The following is a 19,387-nucleotide window of genomic DNA, read 5'->3' as shown; positions in this document are numbered from 1 at the left end:
GCACACACAATCAGGCTGGAGTGAGCAGAAATTGCTGAAAATTGATTAGAAAATATCAGGGTATGAAGCAAGAACTAAGAGAGTTCCAGAGAATTGAACCAGATGGGTCAGTGAGGCTACAAAGCTGAGGAGACAGAATTAGATCTTAGTGTCAGAAAGGCTTTGTAGGGATGGTCACACAGAGAAGACTTGTGACCAAACGGAGAATCTCTCACAAACGTCCTCCTAGAGATGCTTCCAGTTGCTAGTGAGTCTACACAGAGTAGAGGCAGGAATCTCCTACTCCATCTTTCTTAGCCTCTCTTGCTCCTAACACTAACTTAGCCTTTGGATACAGGTATAGTAAACAAATGAAAATGGAGTGATGGAGAAAATTAAGTGCTAGCAACTTATCAGTTACTGGTAAATTCATTTTTTGACTCTGAGAATCAAGTGAGAATTTTTTTAATCTAATTTATCTAAATAAAATTAAGGGATTATGTTTAGACATTTTCCATTGTAAGTGCCAAGGTCAGGAAGTTTGAGATTCAAGGTCTCGGGTTGTCTTATCCCAGTATTCCAGGGAAAGCTCAGGGAAATGAAATGCTTTGTTAACAGTAACTCAGTTGTGATTGAGCCACGACGTGAGCAAAGGTCTCTGGGTTGCTAGTTTTTGCTCTTTACCCTTCACCGCACTGCACAGACAGTTATAGGTATGAACATTCCACACGGCCTTAGTCAGGAGGCAGATGCCACGGGCAGTGGCGTTTGCGTTTTCAGATTCCACTTCAGGAACGAGAAATGCTGAAGTAGTCACATTTTATCACTTCCCTGTTCCCTAATAATATTTAACTTTTATTTGAAAATATCTAGGAGATAAAAAAGCATACTAGCTGGCAAACCAACTTCCTCTACCCCCAGCGGTTAAGTTCAGAACACATCTGAAGTCCTTCTTCGGCATATGTTGCAGGAGGGTAGCAGCAGCCAGCTGTGATCAGTCACCTTTGCAGTTCTCATTTTCCCTCTGGTACCAGTGCCACCACCGATTATTCTTTTACAGTCAACTTTCGAGAACTTTGAGGACAATTTGGTATCTGAAAATTTACACATGTGTCGATGAGCCTTAAACCCTTCAGAGAATCACATTCTTCCCTCTCAAGAGAGCATCTGCTGTTGGAAACATCTCCCTGAGACCTGCTTGCAAGAGACTATCGTCTTCTGCTTCCAGGCATGGAGGTGAAGAACTTTGAAGCTTGGGATTATGTTGTGTTTGCAGGCCTCTTTGTCATTTCCTCTGGAATTGGTGTGTTTTTTGCCATAAAGGAGAGAAAAAAAGCAACATCTCGGGAATTTTTGGTCGGCGGGAGGCAAATGAGCTTTGGCCCAGTAGCTTTGTCTCTGACAGCCAGCTTCATGTCAGCTGTCACTGTCCTGGGGACTCCTGCTGAAGTCTACCGCTTTGGGGCATCCTTCCTCCTTTTCATCATTTCATACGCATTTGTGGTCCTCTTCACATCTGAACTCTTTCTTCCCGTGTTCTATAGATCTGGCATCACAAGCACCTATGAGGTAAGAGACCATTTTGTTCCTCTCCAGTGCCTTCGGAGATGCCACTTCCACTTGAACAGTTTTCCTTTTTTTTTTTTTTTTTTTTTTTTTGGTTTTTCGAGACAGGGTTTCTCTGTAGCTTTGGTGCCTGTCCCGGAACTAGCTCTTGTAGACCAGACTGGCCTCGAACTCCCAGAGATCCACCTGCCTCTGCCTCTCGAGTGCTGGGATTAAAGGCGTGCGCCACCACCGCCCGGCTAGTTTTCCTTTTCCTTAACTTTTTGTTGTTTCTTTAATGCATATCATCTTGACATCAATAATGGGATATTTTCAAGGCAACTCCACATTGCTAATATATATATATACACCCATATATATACTATGGGTGGGGGTACTGTGTTTTCACACTCTGGAGAAGGCAGCTAATAATGTTACTCTCACTGGTTATTTCCATGATTTAATGATGACAAATATATAAAATACATTCTGGAAAAGTGAGGAATATTTATATTTATAATACATATATTTAGTTAGTGAGAGATAATTAAGAGACATTATCTTTATTATCATTAGCTTGCTTGTCCTGAAAGGCAAAGAGAACAATGCCATTAGCATTATAATTTGTCAGCTGAGAAAACTGAGATCTAGATGGGTAAATTAGGTATTTTTTAATACTAGACAAAAGTCTACTGAGAATTAATTTTTATATGTTCTTTTTTATGGGCTGTCTATCAAACAGTAGATCTCTAATGGCATTTATTACTGCACTTCAATTTTAAGAATCAATTAGAAATATTTTGGAAAAGTGAGAAATATTTTTGTAGGAAGGACTTCCTTAATGATAAAATATATAAATAATTGTAAAAAGTGGGAAATAAGACCATGGAATTTTGGTTTTGAAACAATGCTCAGGAAAATCAACATATTCAAAACTGCATTTTCATGTCCAGTGTTTAAGGTTAATAAAAAAATGTTTGTGTGAAAAAAACAACAAACACATCATAGAATTCCATTGCCAATGAAAACTCTGAAAGTTACAACAGAAGACTTATAAAAAACTTGTTTAAAAAATCAGTGAGATAAATTATCGTAAAGAGTTTCTTTAGCCTTCCAAAGCCATTTAGGCAAATGAATACTTTAAAGAAGGTCTTAAGACATACAGAGAGTCCATCATATGCCAAATGTTCAACATTAATTATATTGATGCTGAGAAATTAATAATAGTTGGACAATTCAACAGGCACAGTATGAGTCAAAAATTGAAAAGATAATAGCTAAATTTATGATTAGCTCTAAAACTGTGCACACATGCCATTAAATACTAATGTGCATTTGAGAGTGAATTTCCCCATCCATATGTGAACATTTGACTAAAGAAGACGTAGCTGGAGTTTTCTAGTTTTGTTCTAGAAATATTTTTGACATTCTCAACTCTTATGTCTGTGTTTCTTCTTGGAATATGTGCTATGATCAACCATTCATTCCAGAAAAACTCATAAAGCATTTACTCATCTTGTGTACACCTTCAAGGTTTGAGGACATGCGTTAAACAAATTGCTTGCCCTCGTGGGGCCAATTTCATGGAAAGGAGACAAACAATAAATACATAAAACATAACACAGGATCGTATGTAGAGTATTTAGTGTGAGCTAAGTACTATTGGAAGTATTTTACCTGTATTAACACATTTAGTCTTTGTTGGCACAAAAATCACAGCACTCACCTCAAGAGATAACTTGTTTTGGAGCCAAATTTGAGTATATGTGGCCATGGAAACATAGAGTTAGATTACCAAAGGTTCTGCGTTTACTTTAAAATGATTGAACAGTGTGCTCACATGGTGCCATTTGTCTTCTCCAATCCTTGTAACTTTTAACTAATTTTGGTAAAGTGATGAGATGAGATATTGCAAAGGCAATTAAATAAACTGCAAACACATAACTAAAGAGATTTAAGACTCCTTTCAAATTTCCATGTTAAATTTAGATACAAACCTGTTTTAAAAGTACTACTACTGTTAGTCTAGGATGCTTTCAAACCCTTGTACGGGAGAACATGACGATTATTTAAATACCCATGAGGTTATTTTGGGATTGATCTGTGCTTCACAAGAGTTGGCGGTATTGCCTAGAGGTAATACTGTGAACTCTAATATAAGCCTACTTGGCTTTGAATGCTAGTTCTGCCACATACTAGCTGCATAACAGGAAAATTTTTTAAGTACTTTATATTGTATTGTAATAACTTCTGTCTTGAAGGATTTCTACAGTGGATGAGATGGATGAGATTTTATGTGGAATTTTATATATATGGACTAGAATGCTATATTAACATTCTTACTTTTTTCATTGTCCCCTATTTTTAACACTGTGGTATTTGGGATGTCTTTGTTTATATCCCATTATACAGTAAAATATATTACTTTAAGGATTTTTTCAGGTATGAAAGACTAAAATAAGTGGACATTACATTGCACTCCCTGAACATCAGTCTGCTTTGTCATTTGCTTTAACTGAAAAGTGTTGGCTCAGGACACCCAGGACCAAGTTCTCAGCACAAAGGAGATTTATTTGTTTTAGAGAAACACAGGGCAGGGAATAAGAGACAAACACAGGATACAGAAGAAGATGGAGAAACAAAAGGGAGCCAGGGGAAGGACAGAGGGATATTTGTCACAGAGCACAAATGACTGTCTCTGGAAAGACAGAGATGACACATAGGAAAATTGTGGTTTATAAAGGTACAAGTGGAAACCCCATGTTGGAATGAGGTGTTTAATTTTAATTGGGCATGTTAATTAGGTGAGCCAAAGGGAGCCTCGCTGTAGGAAGTCCTACAACCAGTAGTTACCCACTGTGGGATTCGGTTTCTCATCTCCGCACCAGCAGAGGATTCTGATTTGTGAGTCTACCCCTAAATAAATAACCGTCTATTTCTCAATTCTGAGCTGGTGTGGGATTTCTTTTAAGCATCCTTCTCCAGAGCCTTTCATTGGTGAACTTTAACACTTTGTTAGCTGGACCTTGGTAGTTAGACTCAGAAGGAGGAAGTGGTTAAATAATGGAATGGACCTTGGGGACTAGCTTAAGAAATGTAATCTAAAAGTTTTCTTTTTTCTTTCTTTCTTTTTTTTTAATCAAGGCAAAGGGAATTGGGAAGAAGAAAAAAGTCTACCAGAGTCAGCCCACCACTCTCAAACTGGCCATAGTCCTTCAGTGATGATTAAAAATTTCAAACAATTAGTGAGTTTAGATTGTAGATCTCATGAAATTTACATCTTATGTGTTTTGCTCCTGGGAATACTGCCATGATATTGCTATGTAAGCAAGCAAGCTGAAATAGCTGTGCTAACTCTGTAACATGATTGGACTAAAAAAGAACAGGGGTAAGCTAACTGACTTCCCACATCCAGATATGTGTCTAGGCTAGGCCATCCGATACCTCAAGCCACTGATCTTGCACTTGACAAGAGCTACATGGGAACCTGGAGGAAGAATAGAGGAATAGCCATTATCCTCAGAGTGATGAAGGATAGTTATTCTTGAATTTTGAACCCATCACTTTTTAGATGGGTATTCTAGTTTGCTTTCAGTTGCTGTGATAAAACACTGGCCAAAAGCAACTTGGGAAGGAAGTGTTCATTTCATCTTGTGTCACAATTAATCATAGAAGGAAGTTCAAGCAGGAACTCCAGGCAGGAAACTGAGGTAGGAACTGAAGCAGAGACCATGAAGACATTCTAGTTACAAGACTTTGGAAGGCTGCTTTCTTATTCAGCCCAGGATCACCTTTCCAAGGGTTGCACTATCTCTAGGGCTCTAGTTTCTCCCTTATCAATCACTAGTCAACAAAATGCTCCATAGACTGGATTGGGTCTATTTTTCAATATGGTACAATATAACAATACATATGCACACATATGTATATTTTAATAGCCAGTGAGTTGGATGCTTTGATACACAGTGGGATTTCAAGATGAAACTCTGCACCTGTGAACTTTATTACTATTTCATCTCATGTGAAAGCATAGAATTTATTTTTGCTCATATGTTATAAATTAGAATTAGCTCAATCAATAACACACATTTTCATTATCTCCAGTTTGATGGTTTATAAATAGACTTTTCATGGTATCTTCACTTAGTTTAACTTTTTCCCTTTCTCTTTTTCTATGCTTAAAATAAGCCCAGCCTATTATTTACTCTTAAATTTTTTAAAGTATGTTCCATATTCTATCACTATTGCCAGTTTCTTATACTGAATGACCCTTAAACTTCTTACTCCTAAGTTTTCATAAAAAAGTACAAATGTTACAATGTCTTGAACAGTGATATCTGAACACTTATGATAGTTTTTCCTGTGTATTAGAATCTGCAGAATTATTTTAATAGTAGTATATTTAAAAGTTATGGAATATTACTTTAGCAAAAGTAATATTATAAACTAATTACCTTAAATGAATATTTAATATCTGATAAAGTCTAACCATATATTATGAAAATTTTCATTCAATCTATGGAGGAATTAGCTTTTACTCTTTGTAGATAGGTCATTATGCTATTTAAATGAAGAATGATATGTTTTATGTGGTTTATGTTTTAGGGACATATCCTAGATGAATGTCAATAATGATTTTAGGGTTTTGACTTCTGAAGCAATTGGGCAAACTAGGAGTCAATCACCAAAATATAAAGGAAAAATATTTTTAAAACAGTATCAAAAGAGATACAGTGATTGTCTGTATTTGAAAGTGTGGTATAGGTATGAGGTTCCTTTCATGAATTGGGTGTGGGTCATGAGAGCTGAAGAGGATGCAAGATTATATTGATATATCTCTTTCCTTGCTCAGTCCTGATGCATGGAGTTGGTGGGGGGCTTGGTCCTTCCTCAATTGAATGTGTCAGGCATTGTTGACTCCCCGTGGGAGGCCTTATCCTTTTGGAGGAGTAGATGGGGGTGAGTTGGAGGAGGGATGGGGAACTGTGGTTGGTATGTAAAATGAATTTAAAAAGCTTATATATCCAACAAAGACAACCAATAGGTGAATGAAAATATATTGAAAGGGAGAGAAAATATAATCAGTTGTAGAATTATATTGCATCAAGCATGAGAAAATAGTCTTAGGCCAGAGAAGGAGACACAAGACTCCAGGGTGATGGAGCCAGAAGCAAAAGATGGCCAACAGACAACAAGAGTCCAGAGAAGCTCAAAGTGGATTCATTGTTAGGCATCTCTGTGGGAATGTGGCACTGTAACAGTGATTGGTCCTGGGAGGATTCATTTTGAATTTTTGATCTTCAGAAATGAAAGGTTATAAATTCCCACTATTTGAAGCCACTCATACCCATACATAACCAGACAGACTGATGGCCTTAAAAATATTCAGTGTATCTGAGCTACAGAGCTCAGAAGACAGCATATGCATAAAAATAGGGATGCTAATTGGAGTAATCTTCCTGAGAGATAACTAAAAGAGTTGGAAACAAGTTTCAAACTAAATTTGAGCAGAATATCTCTTTCATTTTTAATTAATATAATTAATATAATTATTAATATAATTAATAAAGGCAGATAAAGCAACTAAAGAGCTGTTGGTTGCCACCTTTACAAATATCTTGTCATGATGATAATTCTTGTGGTTCATAGGTGTTGCAGCTGAGTAGAAATTGTTCCCTTATTGGATGCCAAGTATAGAATTATCAGCTTTGGAAACATATGCACAAGCAACAGCAACAAAAGATTCAACAGGTTACTTAGAGATATTTGTACATACAGAGACATATGCACACACATGCACATATGTTTGTAACAATAATAGTCAAAGAAAAAGAGCCTATCAACTTGATGGGGACATAAAAGGGATTTGAAGGAGAGTAGCTGGAAGGGACTAGAGGATAAAAATGGAAGAAGAAAGTAATAATTAAAATATTAAAAATGTAAAAAAAACAACAATTACCAGTTTAGCAATGAATATAATTTAATATGGAGAATAAATAATATGAATGTACAGGTATAACCTGCAATAGACAGGTGTGGCCGGGCAACAGTGCAGACCCAACTAGAGAGGTACACATTATTTTGGCACCAATAGAGAATCACTGGATATTTTGAGAGTGGTATGATTAGAACTGTCTTAAGAGATACAATGTGTGTGTTTGGGGGGGGGGGCATGAGCTAATAGAACATTCCAAGCCTTAGTTTTATAGTGACCAATGAGAGTGTTACAGAGTTATTCCAGAAAAGAAGAAACAAAGAATTGAGCTAAATTGTAGGCAGAAGGAATATAAAGGATAAATTTCCATGAAGGGTGAGGGTATCAAACAGGAAGACCCATGAATAAAAAATGATACAACTTAAATTTTGGTACAAGCATCTCAATTGCCTCTCATGACTATTGTGAGAACTGTATTTTAATATATGTTTGACTTTCAGCAATCTATGCTTTTTCCCCTCCTGCTGCTTCCAAGGATATATACCATAAAATGGCACCATAAACCCAAACCTATATTCAGAGGAATACCAAGAAAATAAAAAAGAATGTTTGCTGCTTGTGTTTTGAATAAGAATGGCTCCCACGGGCTTATATGTCTGAATGCCTAGTCATCAGAGGCTGCCACTACTTCAGAAGGCTTAAAAGATATGATTTTGGTAGAAGAGTGTGTAACTGGGTTTGGGTTTTGAGGTTTCAACAACCCAAGCCAGGCTCAGTGGCTCTCTCTTCCTGCTGCCTGAGGATCAGCATCTAGAACTCTCAGCTACCTAACCAACACCATGTTTACCTGCACACCACCATGCTCCTTGCCATGATGATAATGGACTAAACCTCCGAATCTGTAAGCGAGCCCCAGTTAAATATTTCCTATGGTCACGGTGTTTCTTCACAGCATGGAAAACTAAGACACATCTCTTGCTTAAAACTGTATGCCTTTCTCTGTTTTTCAGTACTTACAGTTACGATTCAACAAGACAGTTCGCTATGCAGCAACGGTCATCTATATCGTGCAGACGGTAAGAAGGGCTGTGACAGGTTTGAGAACTGAGGGTGACAAGAAATAGCTTCAGTTATGTTTATTGGGGAGTGCTCTCAATTAAAGGGCAGCTTTGATACTAAGATTACTCTCATCTTCTAAAGATAGCAATTTTAAGATGTGTAATTATCTTTAGACGAATCCACTCAGCATAGAGTCCTCTTTTGGGGCTAACAACGAACAAACTGTTAACTGGGCATGGTAACCCAGGCTTTTTAATCTCAGCATGGTAAGGCAGATGCAGGTAGATTTCCCTGAGTTCATGGACACTCTGGTTTACATAATGATGTTAACCAGGGCTATGGGAGAGACCTTGTCTCAGAGGTAAACACACATACAAAACAAACATATATATATATACACATATACATACAAATTGTGTATACATCATAACTGTATTTATATAATTAAAAAACAAATTGTGTCAGAAACCACAGAGAAAAAAAATTTCTTCAAATTTATTTCATCCTTTCTACTTTTTAAAGATTTAATTATGGAATGGCCTGGTAAGTTATTTTGTAACCATTCTGTTTAGAGACAAGATCTCCCAATATGACCAGGCTGCAAATTCTCCTGCCTCTGTATCTCAAGTCCTAGGATCAGTTATTTGTGACTATATCTGGCTTAGGTTTCTAAACTGATAAACTGAGTCACACCAAAAAAGCCTAATTGCTCTACAACAGTAATTTTCATTAATATACCTACTTCCTTCTTTTGGAATCTTTCCCCACATGGGCTTTAGGAGTCTTTAAGCTGCCCAAGCTCATCTGTGTACATGAACACTGATTATGCTACCCTCCAAGTACTCTATGCTACAAGATAACTTCCTGCCCTCTTAAAACCTGCCTGAAGGGTGTTTATCTAAAATAGAGGCAAATAATATTTCCTTTCCAGCTGTTAGCAATATTTAATGAAATAGTGAGTGTATCAGAGTACACACTATAAGGCTCCTATCCTAATCAGTTTTTATTTATTTTTTTTTTAGATTTTAATTTAAATACATTTCTCCCTTCCTTTTCTTCCCTCCAAACAATTCCATATAACCCACCCTACTCTCCTTCAAATTCATGGCCCCTCCCTTTTTTTTTACTAAATGTTATTGCATGCATATATAAACATGTATATACACGTGTGTTCATAAATACAACCCTTCCAGTCCATACAATGTTCCTTGTATGTGTGTTTTAAGGGTTGACCATTTGACACTGAATAAGCAATTAGTGAAAAAACTATACTTCTTTAATAGCCCACATTTGCATTTTAAAACCATGGCATTCACATGGGATGCATAGCCCCATGATTTAGATAATGAAATTCAGTTTAAAATAAAATTGAAGTTGGCTAATTTCCACCAGTGAAACAATTGCAATTATGTGAATTAGAGCAAGTTCTGATAATGGAGACTATCTTCGATATCAGTTTTCCTTAAATAGTTACTTCTCAGAAGCTTTCCCATCTCTATTTTAAGCTCAGGTTTTCTATTTGTTTTTGGTTTTGTAGCAAATTGCTGAAATGAGCTTTATTCTTTAGTAAAGTTTCTCATGAGATCAGCAGAGAACACATTGTTAATGTGCATGAAGGGAGCGTGGAGAGGGAGTTTTGAATCCGTTTTCTAAATTGCTTTCAAGTTTTAAACTAAAAATTATTTTAATTTCCTGTTTTTGTGTGTTTGTATGTGCCCCGTGCATATGTGTGTGTGGGTGTGTGTGTGTGCACATTCGCATGTGTACAAGTGCACAGGTGTTTGTGTATAGGACCAAAACTGATGTTAGGTATCTTCCTGGATTGTTTTTTTATGTTATTCTTTAAGGCAGTGTCTACTAATCAATCCCAGACTCACCAATACAGCCAGCCTCTCTAGCCAATTTGCTCCAAGGATCCCTCTACCTTCTGCAGCTGGAATACAGGGAAGCTGCCAAGCCTAGAAGTATTTGTGTGGATTTTGCAGACCCAAATCCAGTCCTCTTGCCTGAGGAAGTCATCCCCTCAGCCCTTCATGGAGTTGCTGTTTATCTTTTAGAAAATGCCAAATATAAATATAGCACATTAAAATTAGAAGGAACCTTTAAGGCCCAACCATTTTTTTTTTAATCTTGTAGGTAAATTTCCTTTACAAATAGAGAGTAAGCCGCCTTAAAATAGGAGTATGTGAGAATGAAATGTTTGTTGAACAAGCTGAAAGAAGTAAGTTATTCAGGCTAAGATCAATAAAGAACTTTCTAGGCAGGCTTATGTCTCATGGCACTTTCTCTCTCTTCCGGTGTCTACACCAGATTCTCTACACTGGAGTTGTGGTGTATGCCCCTGCTCTGGCTCTCAATCAAGGTGAGTTATTGACATATGTCACCTGAAGATTTATGAATTCTCAGCTTTGAAGAAATACATATATTTGATACCTTATGGGAGAGAGATCCTAGTAGATAGTGGGCTCGAAATGACTGTAGCAGTCACATGTGTGAAGCTCTAAAAATGTCCTGAAAATGGAAAATAATAGAAACTATTATTTACTGCATTTTGCTTTACAAAATTGCTTGATTATAAGCAGACAGTTCAATTGCATGTTGTTTATTTGGGTGTTTTAGGTTTGTTTTCCAATCTTTGAAATGACAGCAGTTTTGGTATTGTACATTCATAAGTACTAAGTAAGGTCATTGATGTTGAAGATCACTTCATAAAATAGAAAACCAGACTACAAGAGTAAAAGGTGTTTATAATTACATTGAAATGTATAGTTGATCCTTTCAAGATTATAGAATCCTGAAAATAAAAATAAAGAAAAATAAATAAAAAATAACAAAAACAGAATTTTGTTTTCTCAGTGACATCTCCTATATGGAAAGAACTTGTTAGTCAAATTAATTAAGCTGTGTATTTACATTGGGAAGTACTAGTTCCTCAAAAACTTAGCTTCAAGACTATTTTCTGTATTGCCTAGAAGTATATCAAGTATACATTTCATATTAAAAATTAGCGGCAAACTTGAAATTCATGCTTTTAATCCATGCAATGTTATGAATATTGCTTTACAGATAAATGACAGAATAAAAGCTGTGAAATCAGTATAGGTGGCTTCTGGCTTCTCAGTAGACATGATTAAGAAGCATCAACAAAGCTGAATGAAGGATTGAAGCTAAAGAATCAGAAGAGGTCAAGTTTGTTGTTTTACTTTTCACAGAGACAGTTGCTTTAATGTTTTTTTCTTCTTTTGTAGTAACTGGGTTTGATCTCTGGGGCTCCGTGTTTGCAACAGGAATTGTTTGCACATTCTACTGCAGTTTGGTATGTACAGGGCAATAAAAATATTATGAACTGCTTCATAATATGGTATAAGGGTAAATATCCAAAAAGAGGGCATCTAATTATGGATGAACTATCTATTTCAGAACTAAGTGAAAACATGTTGTTTTATTTGACATGTTTTCTTGAGGAAGACACTATTACTTTCTTTAAAAATCTTAGCAGTTCTATTTATAAAGAGTATTTGGGTTCTGAGATTACTCAGAAGAATAAAGCTTTATTATTTTGGGGTCCTTGTTGATAGCAGCTGAGTGGGCAACTATTTCACTAGGTTGTGTCATTGTAGAGATCTTAACTGATTCCAGTTTTGTAAATTCATTCATTTAATGTAAAAAAGTGTAAAGCCTGTCCAGGGAAGGAATCTAATTCAGGACTGTAAAATAACTTAATTAATATCCTAAAATAATAAAGCTTTATTCAGAGGAATAAATCATCAAGAAAACCATGTCTAAAGAGAAATAATTTAGTGAAAAATATTAAGAGATCAGAGGATAAATGACCCTTTGTAACCTCCAAAAAACATAACATTTCTATTTCTCTGGATATTCTAAGAAAAAATAACAAAATACATGTACATGAATGATCAAGGGAAGTTGGCATGTAAAAAACATTTATTATTTTGATTGTATGAACTCTCAATTTTCAAGCAGGCTATGCAGTATTGATAGAATATTTATATAGTTCTGACAATTAATTTAGATCATAATATAGTTAATGTGTACTTACTTTCTATCCAACTTATAAAACTGAAATCTTTTGTTCTTCTGAATCATCATATAATTTTCTGATTATACTTCACTAGTTATTAGAAGGTAGGTACATTGTCTATCTGGTTATACTTTTCTCATTGTTAGCAGGTGTCTGTCTGCCACAGCAAATAATGATAAACAAATTGACATATAACTGACTTTCCATGTATTTGACATTGTGCTAATATCACATATGCTTTGTGACATATATCATGATAATATACAATTCAAAATGTTTTTATCTCTCTTTTATATATTGCAGACACTACTGTTTCTCAATGCCAAAACATTTATCTTTATTTCCCTCTGTTTTTGTTCTCACAACTATAATTCTCACATACTTTCTCATACTTTGCCTGAAAAGAGGCACTTCCTCTGTCTACCCTGATCGTGTTTGATAGGTTTGTTGATCTAACAGAAAGAAAACTATATTTTATGCATAACTTTTAGACTTGTGGCTGAGATTTCACAGAATATCATAGATCCCAAAAGCATCTCCCACCACTCCCACCCACCTATAAATAACAAAACTGTACAATACAGAGATAATTTAAATGTGCGATCATTAGGACTATTATTTGGAAGTTGTAGACACTGTTAGACTATCTACACGGCAAGCTCAAAATTGTGTTCTTATTGTATTAGTGATCTTTTGACTCTTATGGATATCAGCTGAGTTTGGGACTTTCTCATTCATTAAGTTTGGGTCTTTGGATGGATCTGATGTGATTCAAGTTTAGTAAATCACCTTGATTCATGCATTGTAAAAAATAGTACAAAATATTCCTGGAGAACAAATCTTGTTTAGGCTGCCAAAATAATACAATTGAAATTCTAAAATAACAAATCATTTGAAACAGAATGTAACAAAGTACCATGAATGAGGAAAACATCAAAAAGGATTTAGCCTCTCAGGAATACCAAATACTGAATTGCAAAATGCTGAATAAAGTGGTACGTATAATCTAGTTCAATAATGTATATCACAAATGGACATGTTAGCTGGGCAGTGGTGGCGCATGCTTTTAATCCCAGCACTCAGGAGGCAGAGACAGGCGGATCTCTGGGAGTTCGAGGCCAGCCGGGTCTACAAGAGCTAGTTCCGGGACAGGCACCAAAGCTACAGAGAAACCCTGTCTCGAAAAACCAAAAAAACAAAACAAAACAAAAAAACCAAATGCACGTGTTACAACTATTCTAATAAATGAAATACATTTGATAACTGTCTTCTTGGAAGATACAGTTAAGGAAATAACAGCATGTTTCAGAAAGATGATGAAATTAAAAGAGCATGAGAGAGAAAAATAAAAGATAATGATGACAAAATGAGATTCAATTTTTGTTTAATTGGAGACTTGGGGGAGACGTGGTATATTTACTGAAAGTAGAGAAAAGACAATATTTACAAACAGTATGGTTTGAAGTACTTTAGAACTGATAGGAGTAGAAATCTATAAGTTTAGCAAATACCGTCTTTGGAGAAAAAGAAAATCACATCGCTAGATATGTCAGCAAAACCACTGAACAGTATACATACAGAAGATCGATGAAAGAACCAATGATATGGAAAGAGCCTATGCATGAACTCATCTGGTGATTTCTTGGCAATTTTTATTATTTATTATGGAAGCTGGTAACAATGGGATAATAGTTCAATGACTGTGGGAAAACAAATCTCAAATTACATACAGTTATGTTTCCAAAATGTTACCTTTGAGGAACTGAGTATCAATTAATCCAAGTACTTATGAGAGACAAAGCATCCTTTTGGATTTATTGCTGTGGGACAATGGTCTTCTCTCTGTAAAGATTTGTCACTTGTATTGCTTTAATAAGACAGTGTTTGGCCAGTATCCAGGCAGGAAGTATAGGGCAGTCAGAACAAGAGAATTCTGGGAAAAGAAAAGGTTCAGTCTGCAGTCGTCACCCAGACACAGGGGAAGCAAGATGTGAATGCTTCATTGATAAAAGCTACCAAGTCATGTGGCTGACACAGACAAGAATTATGGGTTAATGTATGATGTAAGAGTTAATAAAAAGCCTGAGCTAATAGGCCAACTAGTTTATGATTAATGTAGACCTCTCTGTGTTTCTTTGGGAGTGAAAAGTTATGGGAAAAAGCGGCACAGAAACCTCTGTCAACAAATGGCACCAATGTGGGCAACTACATTTACATAAAACCTGAGAGAGCCTGGGAAGAAATTCTAGACACAAAAGAACAGAGTTAAGCTCAGCTTCTTGGTAGCAGCATTTTCTCAAGTAGGCTCTGTATGCTAGAGGCAAGTGTATATCGTTTAATAGAGGCTTCCTGAATTAGCATTAGCTGCAAATCCTTGCAGTTCTTTTAAGAGGCCCCACCACTGAACACTTAAATGATGTTTATGAATAGCTGACGGCATGCTTCCTGGTGGTGGCAGGGACCTTGAAACTCCATAGAGTTGTGGCAATAAACATGGCTCTAGCGAGTACCTCTGCCATGAGGCTAGACTCTCAGAAAACTAAAGAATGAGGTGGATCCCACAGTCAAAGTCAAAACAATGGCTTTAATTCTAGCCATATTGCTTAGCAAATTAAAGACTCATGTAGTTAAAAAAGAGAGATACACAGTAAAGATAAATTCAGATAAAAAACCTATAAATGGTTCAGAGTATGTTTAAAATATATATAGGCTTGGGAGAGAAAAGAAAAAAAATAAAGTCCTTACAGAGAGAGGGGGGGGGGGAGGAGAGAGAAGTTGGGTGTGGTGGCACATACCTTTAATCCCAGCACTTGGGAGGCAGAGGTAATCAGATCTCTGTGAGTTCAAGGACAGTCTATACAGTGAGCTCCAGGACAGCCACAGATACACAGAGAAACCCTGTCTCAAAATAAAAAAAAAATTAAAAATTAAAAAAACATAGAGTTTAAAATAAAGCCACATAAAGACAGAAGATACAGCTGCTAAAAGACATTAGATAATAAATGCTGTTGGATTAATCCAACATGTATATTTTGAAAAAGCCCTGACTTCAAAATTTAAGTCAAAAATATGTTACTTTGGAGAAGAGGTTTTGCCTTTGTTTCCACAGGAAATGAAAGGCTGTGGATACTTTCTGGGTTAAGAAGAATCAGGTTTGATCAAGGAAGACTCCCTGAGAAATTTCTGATAGAAGCAGATTACTCAGATGTCTAAATTCTACATCCAAAACAGTTTCGAGACAACTGACTGAGATAATCAAGCCTCACAGAATATTCCAGTTAGAACTTGATTATAATTCTAAATTTTCTTTAGGTCCCCATAAGAATATCAGCAGCCATAATCAGCAGGAAGTAGCCTGGAAAACTATGCCCATGTTTCTAAAAATTGGGTTATGGATGTTTGTTTTTGTTTAGAGTATTGGTTACAAGTTGCTATGAATAATGGTTAGGAGCAAAATTAAACAGAGAAAATTAGATTCAGAGTTTTTTGTTTTGAAAGAGAAGGGGGGAAGTGCTGTGGGACAATGGTCTTCTACCCTGTAAAGATTTGTTGCTTGTATTGCTTGAATAAAACATTGATTGGCCAGTAGCCACACCAGAAATATAGGCTGAGTAACCAGGCAGGAGAATAGGTGGGTCAACCAGAAAAGGAGAATTCCAGGAAGAGGAAAGGTTCAGTCTGCAATTGTTACTTCAGCACAGAGGAAGCAAGAAGAGAATACCTCATTGACACAAGGTACCAAGCCATGTGACTGACACAGACAAGAATTATGGGTTAATGTAGGATGTAAGAGTTAATAAAAATCCTGAGCTAATAGGCCAACCATTTTATGATTAATGTAGACCTCTGTGTGTTTCTTTTGGACTGAACAGGGCTGGGGAGAAACCTCAGTCAACAATTTATCTGAAGGAAATACTTTGGAAAAGCTTTCAGGCTTAAATAGTGTATTTGTTGATAAGAAAAAACATACAAAGTAATCTGAAAGTCCAAAATGCCCGTGAGAAGGTTATTCAAAATACTTTAGACTTTTGAATATTTCAGATTTTGTACTTTGGAGTTACTAGCAACTCCATGATAAAGTCTATATATACTTCCCCCAAACTGTAAGATTCTGAAACATGAAACACTTCATTATTAAACATTTCATACAAATGATTCACAAGTTTTAGAACATGACAATTGTTATTTTAATATGATTATACATAACATAAAAAATTTCTATTTGTTCTATTTTATTATTACTTGTTTTCCTGTTCTCTGGTTTAGATACATAGAGATTCTTTATTTAAACTCCACTTTTTCATTTTAACTGTTTCACTACTTAGAACCTCTTGAAAATTTCCCATGTATTCATAAAAGTCAAATATTAAGCAATTTGATAATGTTCCTAACTCAAGATTTTTGATAGCTTTTAATATGATAGTTAGCTTCCTAATTTACATGTTATTGTTTTATAATCTGGAAGGGGTTATTCTTATTAAATGCAAAACTATATATAACAATTATTATGTTATTAAGTTTTTATATTGCAAATAATAATATAGAAAATTTAATAATATAATACACAAATCATAGAACAAACTTTCATGTTTTAACCAACTCTACACCTCCATTCTTGTACAATCTGCATGCCTAAGATTATCATATATTCATGTTGACTTTCTGATCAAATACATTTTTCCATTTGTGGGGCAACAAGCTTGTTAGCATGGAATTGAAATTATTTCATTAGGTGTATCTGGGTCTTTCATCTAATCTGATTTCAACATACTTCTTCTGAGTCTCTAGGCAAGAGGTGACTGACAATGGCTCACCAAAAGGACAACTTATTTGTCCATTTGTAGATGTGTTCCGTTTAGGTTGAAGAATATTATTTTAATTAAGTTAAAATTTGTTACATTTTTATGCTGCATTTATTTAACAATATAAAAATGTGTTACATTTGTTCATGCTGCACTTGTTTAACAATGAAAAATGTGATGCTTTGCTTGCCTAGGGTACCTCATTGGTCTAATAAAAAGGAAAACAGTCAATAGTTAGGCAGTAGAGGGATAGTTGGGGCTGATAGGTAGACAGACTAAGTAGAAGGAGACATCTATCCTTGAAAGATGAGAGAACAAGGAAGAAAGAGAAGGAAATACCCAGAGTTAGTCATCCAGGTAGCTACCAACAAACCAAACATCAAGTAGGACATACAAAATGAGAGAGAGGTAAAAAGCCCCATGGCAAAATGTAGATGAATAGAAACAGGATACATTAGGCTATAAGAGCTAGTGGGACAAACATAAACTAAGAGCAAGCATTTATAATAAACCTCTGTGCCATCATTTGAGAATTGGTTCACAGTACAAGAACGCCTGACACATATGGTGTTCCACCATGGGGCATGAATTTCTACGTAGGACCTGAGAAAGTTGAAAAGAAAAAGAAAAAGAAATGCATATGGCTCCTTTAAATGACTTTTCTCTATTGCTACCCTTGAGTAGCCAGCATGCTAAGTAGAAATGGCAATGCTACTCTACAGGCACCAGCTTCCTAAAGAAACAAAACAAAACTGTTAAAGGGTTAAATGTTTAACCAGGATTATGACTTGGATCTCATGTACCTGAGTAGGATGGAGTCTGCTGCCAGTGCAAAGATGTGTAGCAGTTGAAGGTTTGACTCACGAGGTCAGAAAAGACTTGAGTCCTCAATAAAGACAGGACCAGATGGAAAAAAATATCTCTAAATAGGTTAGAGTGTGTTAAAAATATGATAGACTTAAGAAAGAAAATGTGTGTAAGCAGTCATAGAAAAAAGTAAATAGTTTATAAATAAAATCTTTAAAAAGAGGGTAAAGTATGATAAAAGGAAGTCATAAAAAGATGGAAATACGAAGAGAGTCCGGATCCTATATGGTGTTTTGTTGACTTTGAATTTTTTTTAATGCTGATGAACAAATGATAGCTTCTAAGAGACATTGGATTGTGAAAGGGATTGCTAGATTAAACCAGTGTAGATACTGTAGGGATGCTTTAACTTTAAAAAAAGAATTCAGAAAATGTATTTCATTAAGGAAGAGGTTATGTTTTTGTTTCCACAGGAAATGGAAGGCTGTGGATTTCTTCAAGGTTGCTAGGGAACAAGTTTAATGGTGGAGACTTTCTGCAAGATTTGGCTACAGACATAAAGAAATAAATTAAGAAATACTACCAGATAGGTGACATGTATGCTGATCCCTCTGCATGGGAAGAGTTCTGAGACAGGACAAAAAATGTTACAAAAGTTTTCTGAGGACTTGACAATTATTTCAATTTTCTCAGGGTCTCCTAAAGGTTCTGTTGCCTTCAGACAACAAGAATCAGCCCAGAGAACACAATGCCCACATTCTCAAGTGTTGTGGTGGGTGGTTTTTGGTCATTTGGTGGGTTAAGAATGTTTGTCATCATTTAGGGAGGATAGAGGAATATAGAATAGAAAGACACTATTAACCTCAAATTTTACATTGGTGATGTGGGAAGTGCTTCTGTATATGTGCTGCTTTTCTTGGCTAATGAATAAAGACCTGCTTTGACCTGTGATAGGACAGAATAGAGCTAGGCAGGGAACCTAAAGTGAATGCGGGGAGAAAGAAGGTAGAGTCAGGGAGAAGCCATGTTGTTGCTGCTGGAGACAGATGCACTAGAACCTTGCCAGTAGGCCACGAGCCTCAAGGTAAAATATAAAATAATAGAAATGGGTTAATTTAAGATGTAAGAGCTAGTCAATAGGAAGCTAGAGCTAATAGGCCAAGTAATGATTTAGTTAATTGAGTTCCTGTGTGGTTATCTTGGTTCTGGGTAGCTGGG

At 35.9% G+C, this 19,387-nt stretch overlaps 1 protein-coding gene across 1 annotated transcript in view; it reads left to right on the top strand.

Moving 5' to 3' along the window:
* The first annotated feature begins 1,209 nt into the window (after positions 1–1,209).
* The window catches only part of Slc5a12 (solute carrier family 5 member 12), a 45,984-nt gene continuing 27,806 nt past the window's right edge, over positions 1,210–19,387 (top strand). Inside the window, exons 1-4 of the mRNA XM_057781508.1 lie at positions 1,210–1,548; positions 8,470–8,535; positions 10,829–10,880; positions 11,767–11,834. Coding sequence (XP_057637491.1) covers positions 1,210–1,548; positions 8,470–8,535; positions 10,829–10,880; positions 11,767–11,834 — 525 coding nt within the window. The remainder of the gene's footprint in view (positions 1,549–8,469; positions 8,536–10,828; positions 10,881–11,766; positions 11,835–19,387) is intronic.

The sequence above is a fragment of the Chionomys nivalis genome, chromosome 9 (genome assembly GCF_950005125.1).
Source record: "Chionomys nivalis chromosome 9, mChiNiv1.1, whole genome shotgun sequence".
Lineage (NCBI taxonomy): Eukaryota > Metazoa > Chordata > Mammalia > Rodentia > Cricetidae > Chionomys > Chionomys nivalis.
Note: the sequence above shows the minus strand (reverse complement) of the source record. Positions and strands in the feature narration are given on the sequence as shown.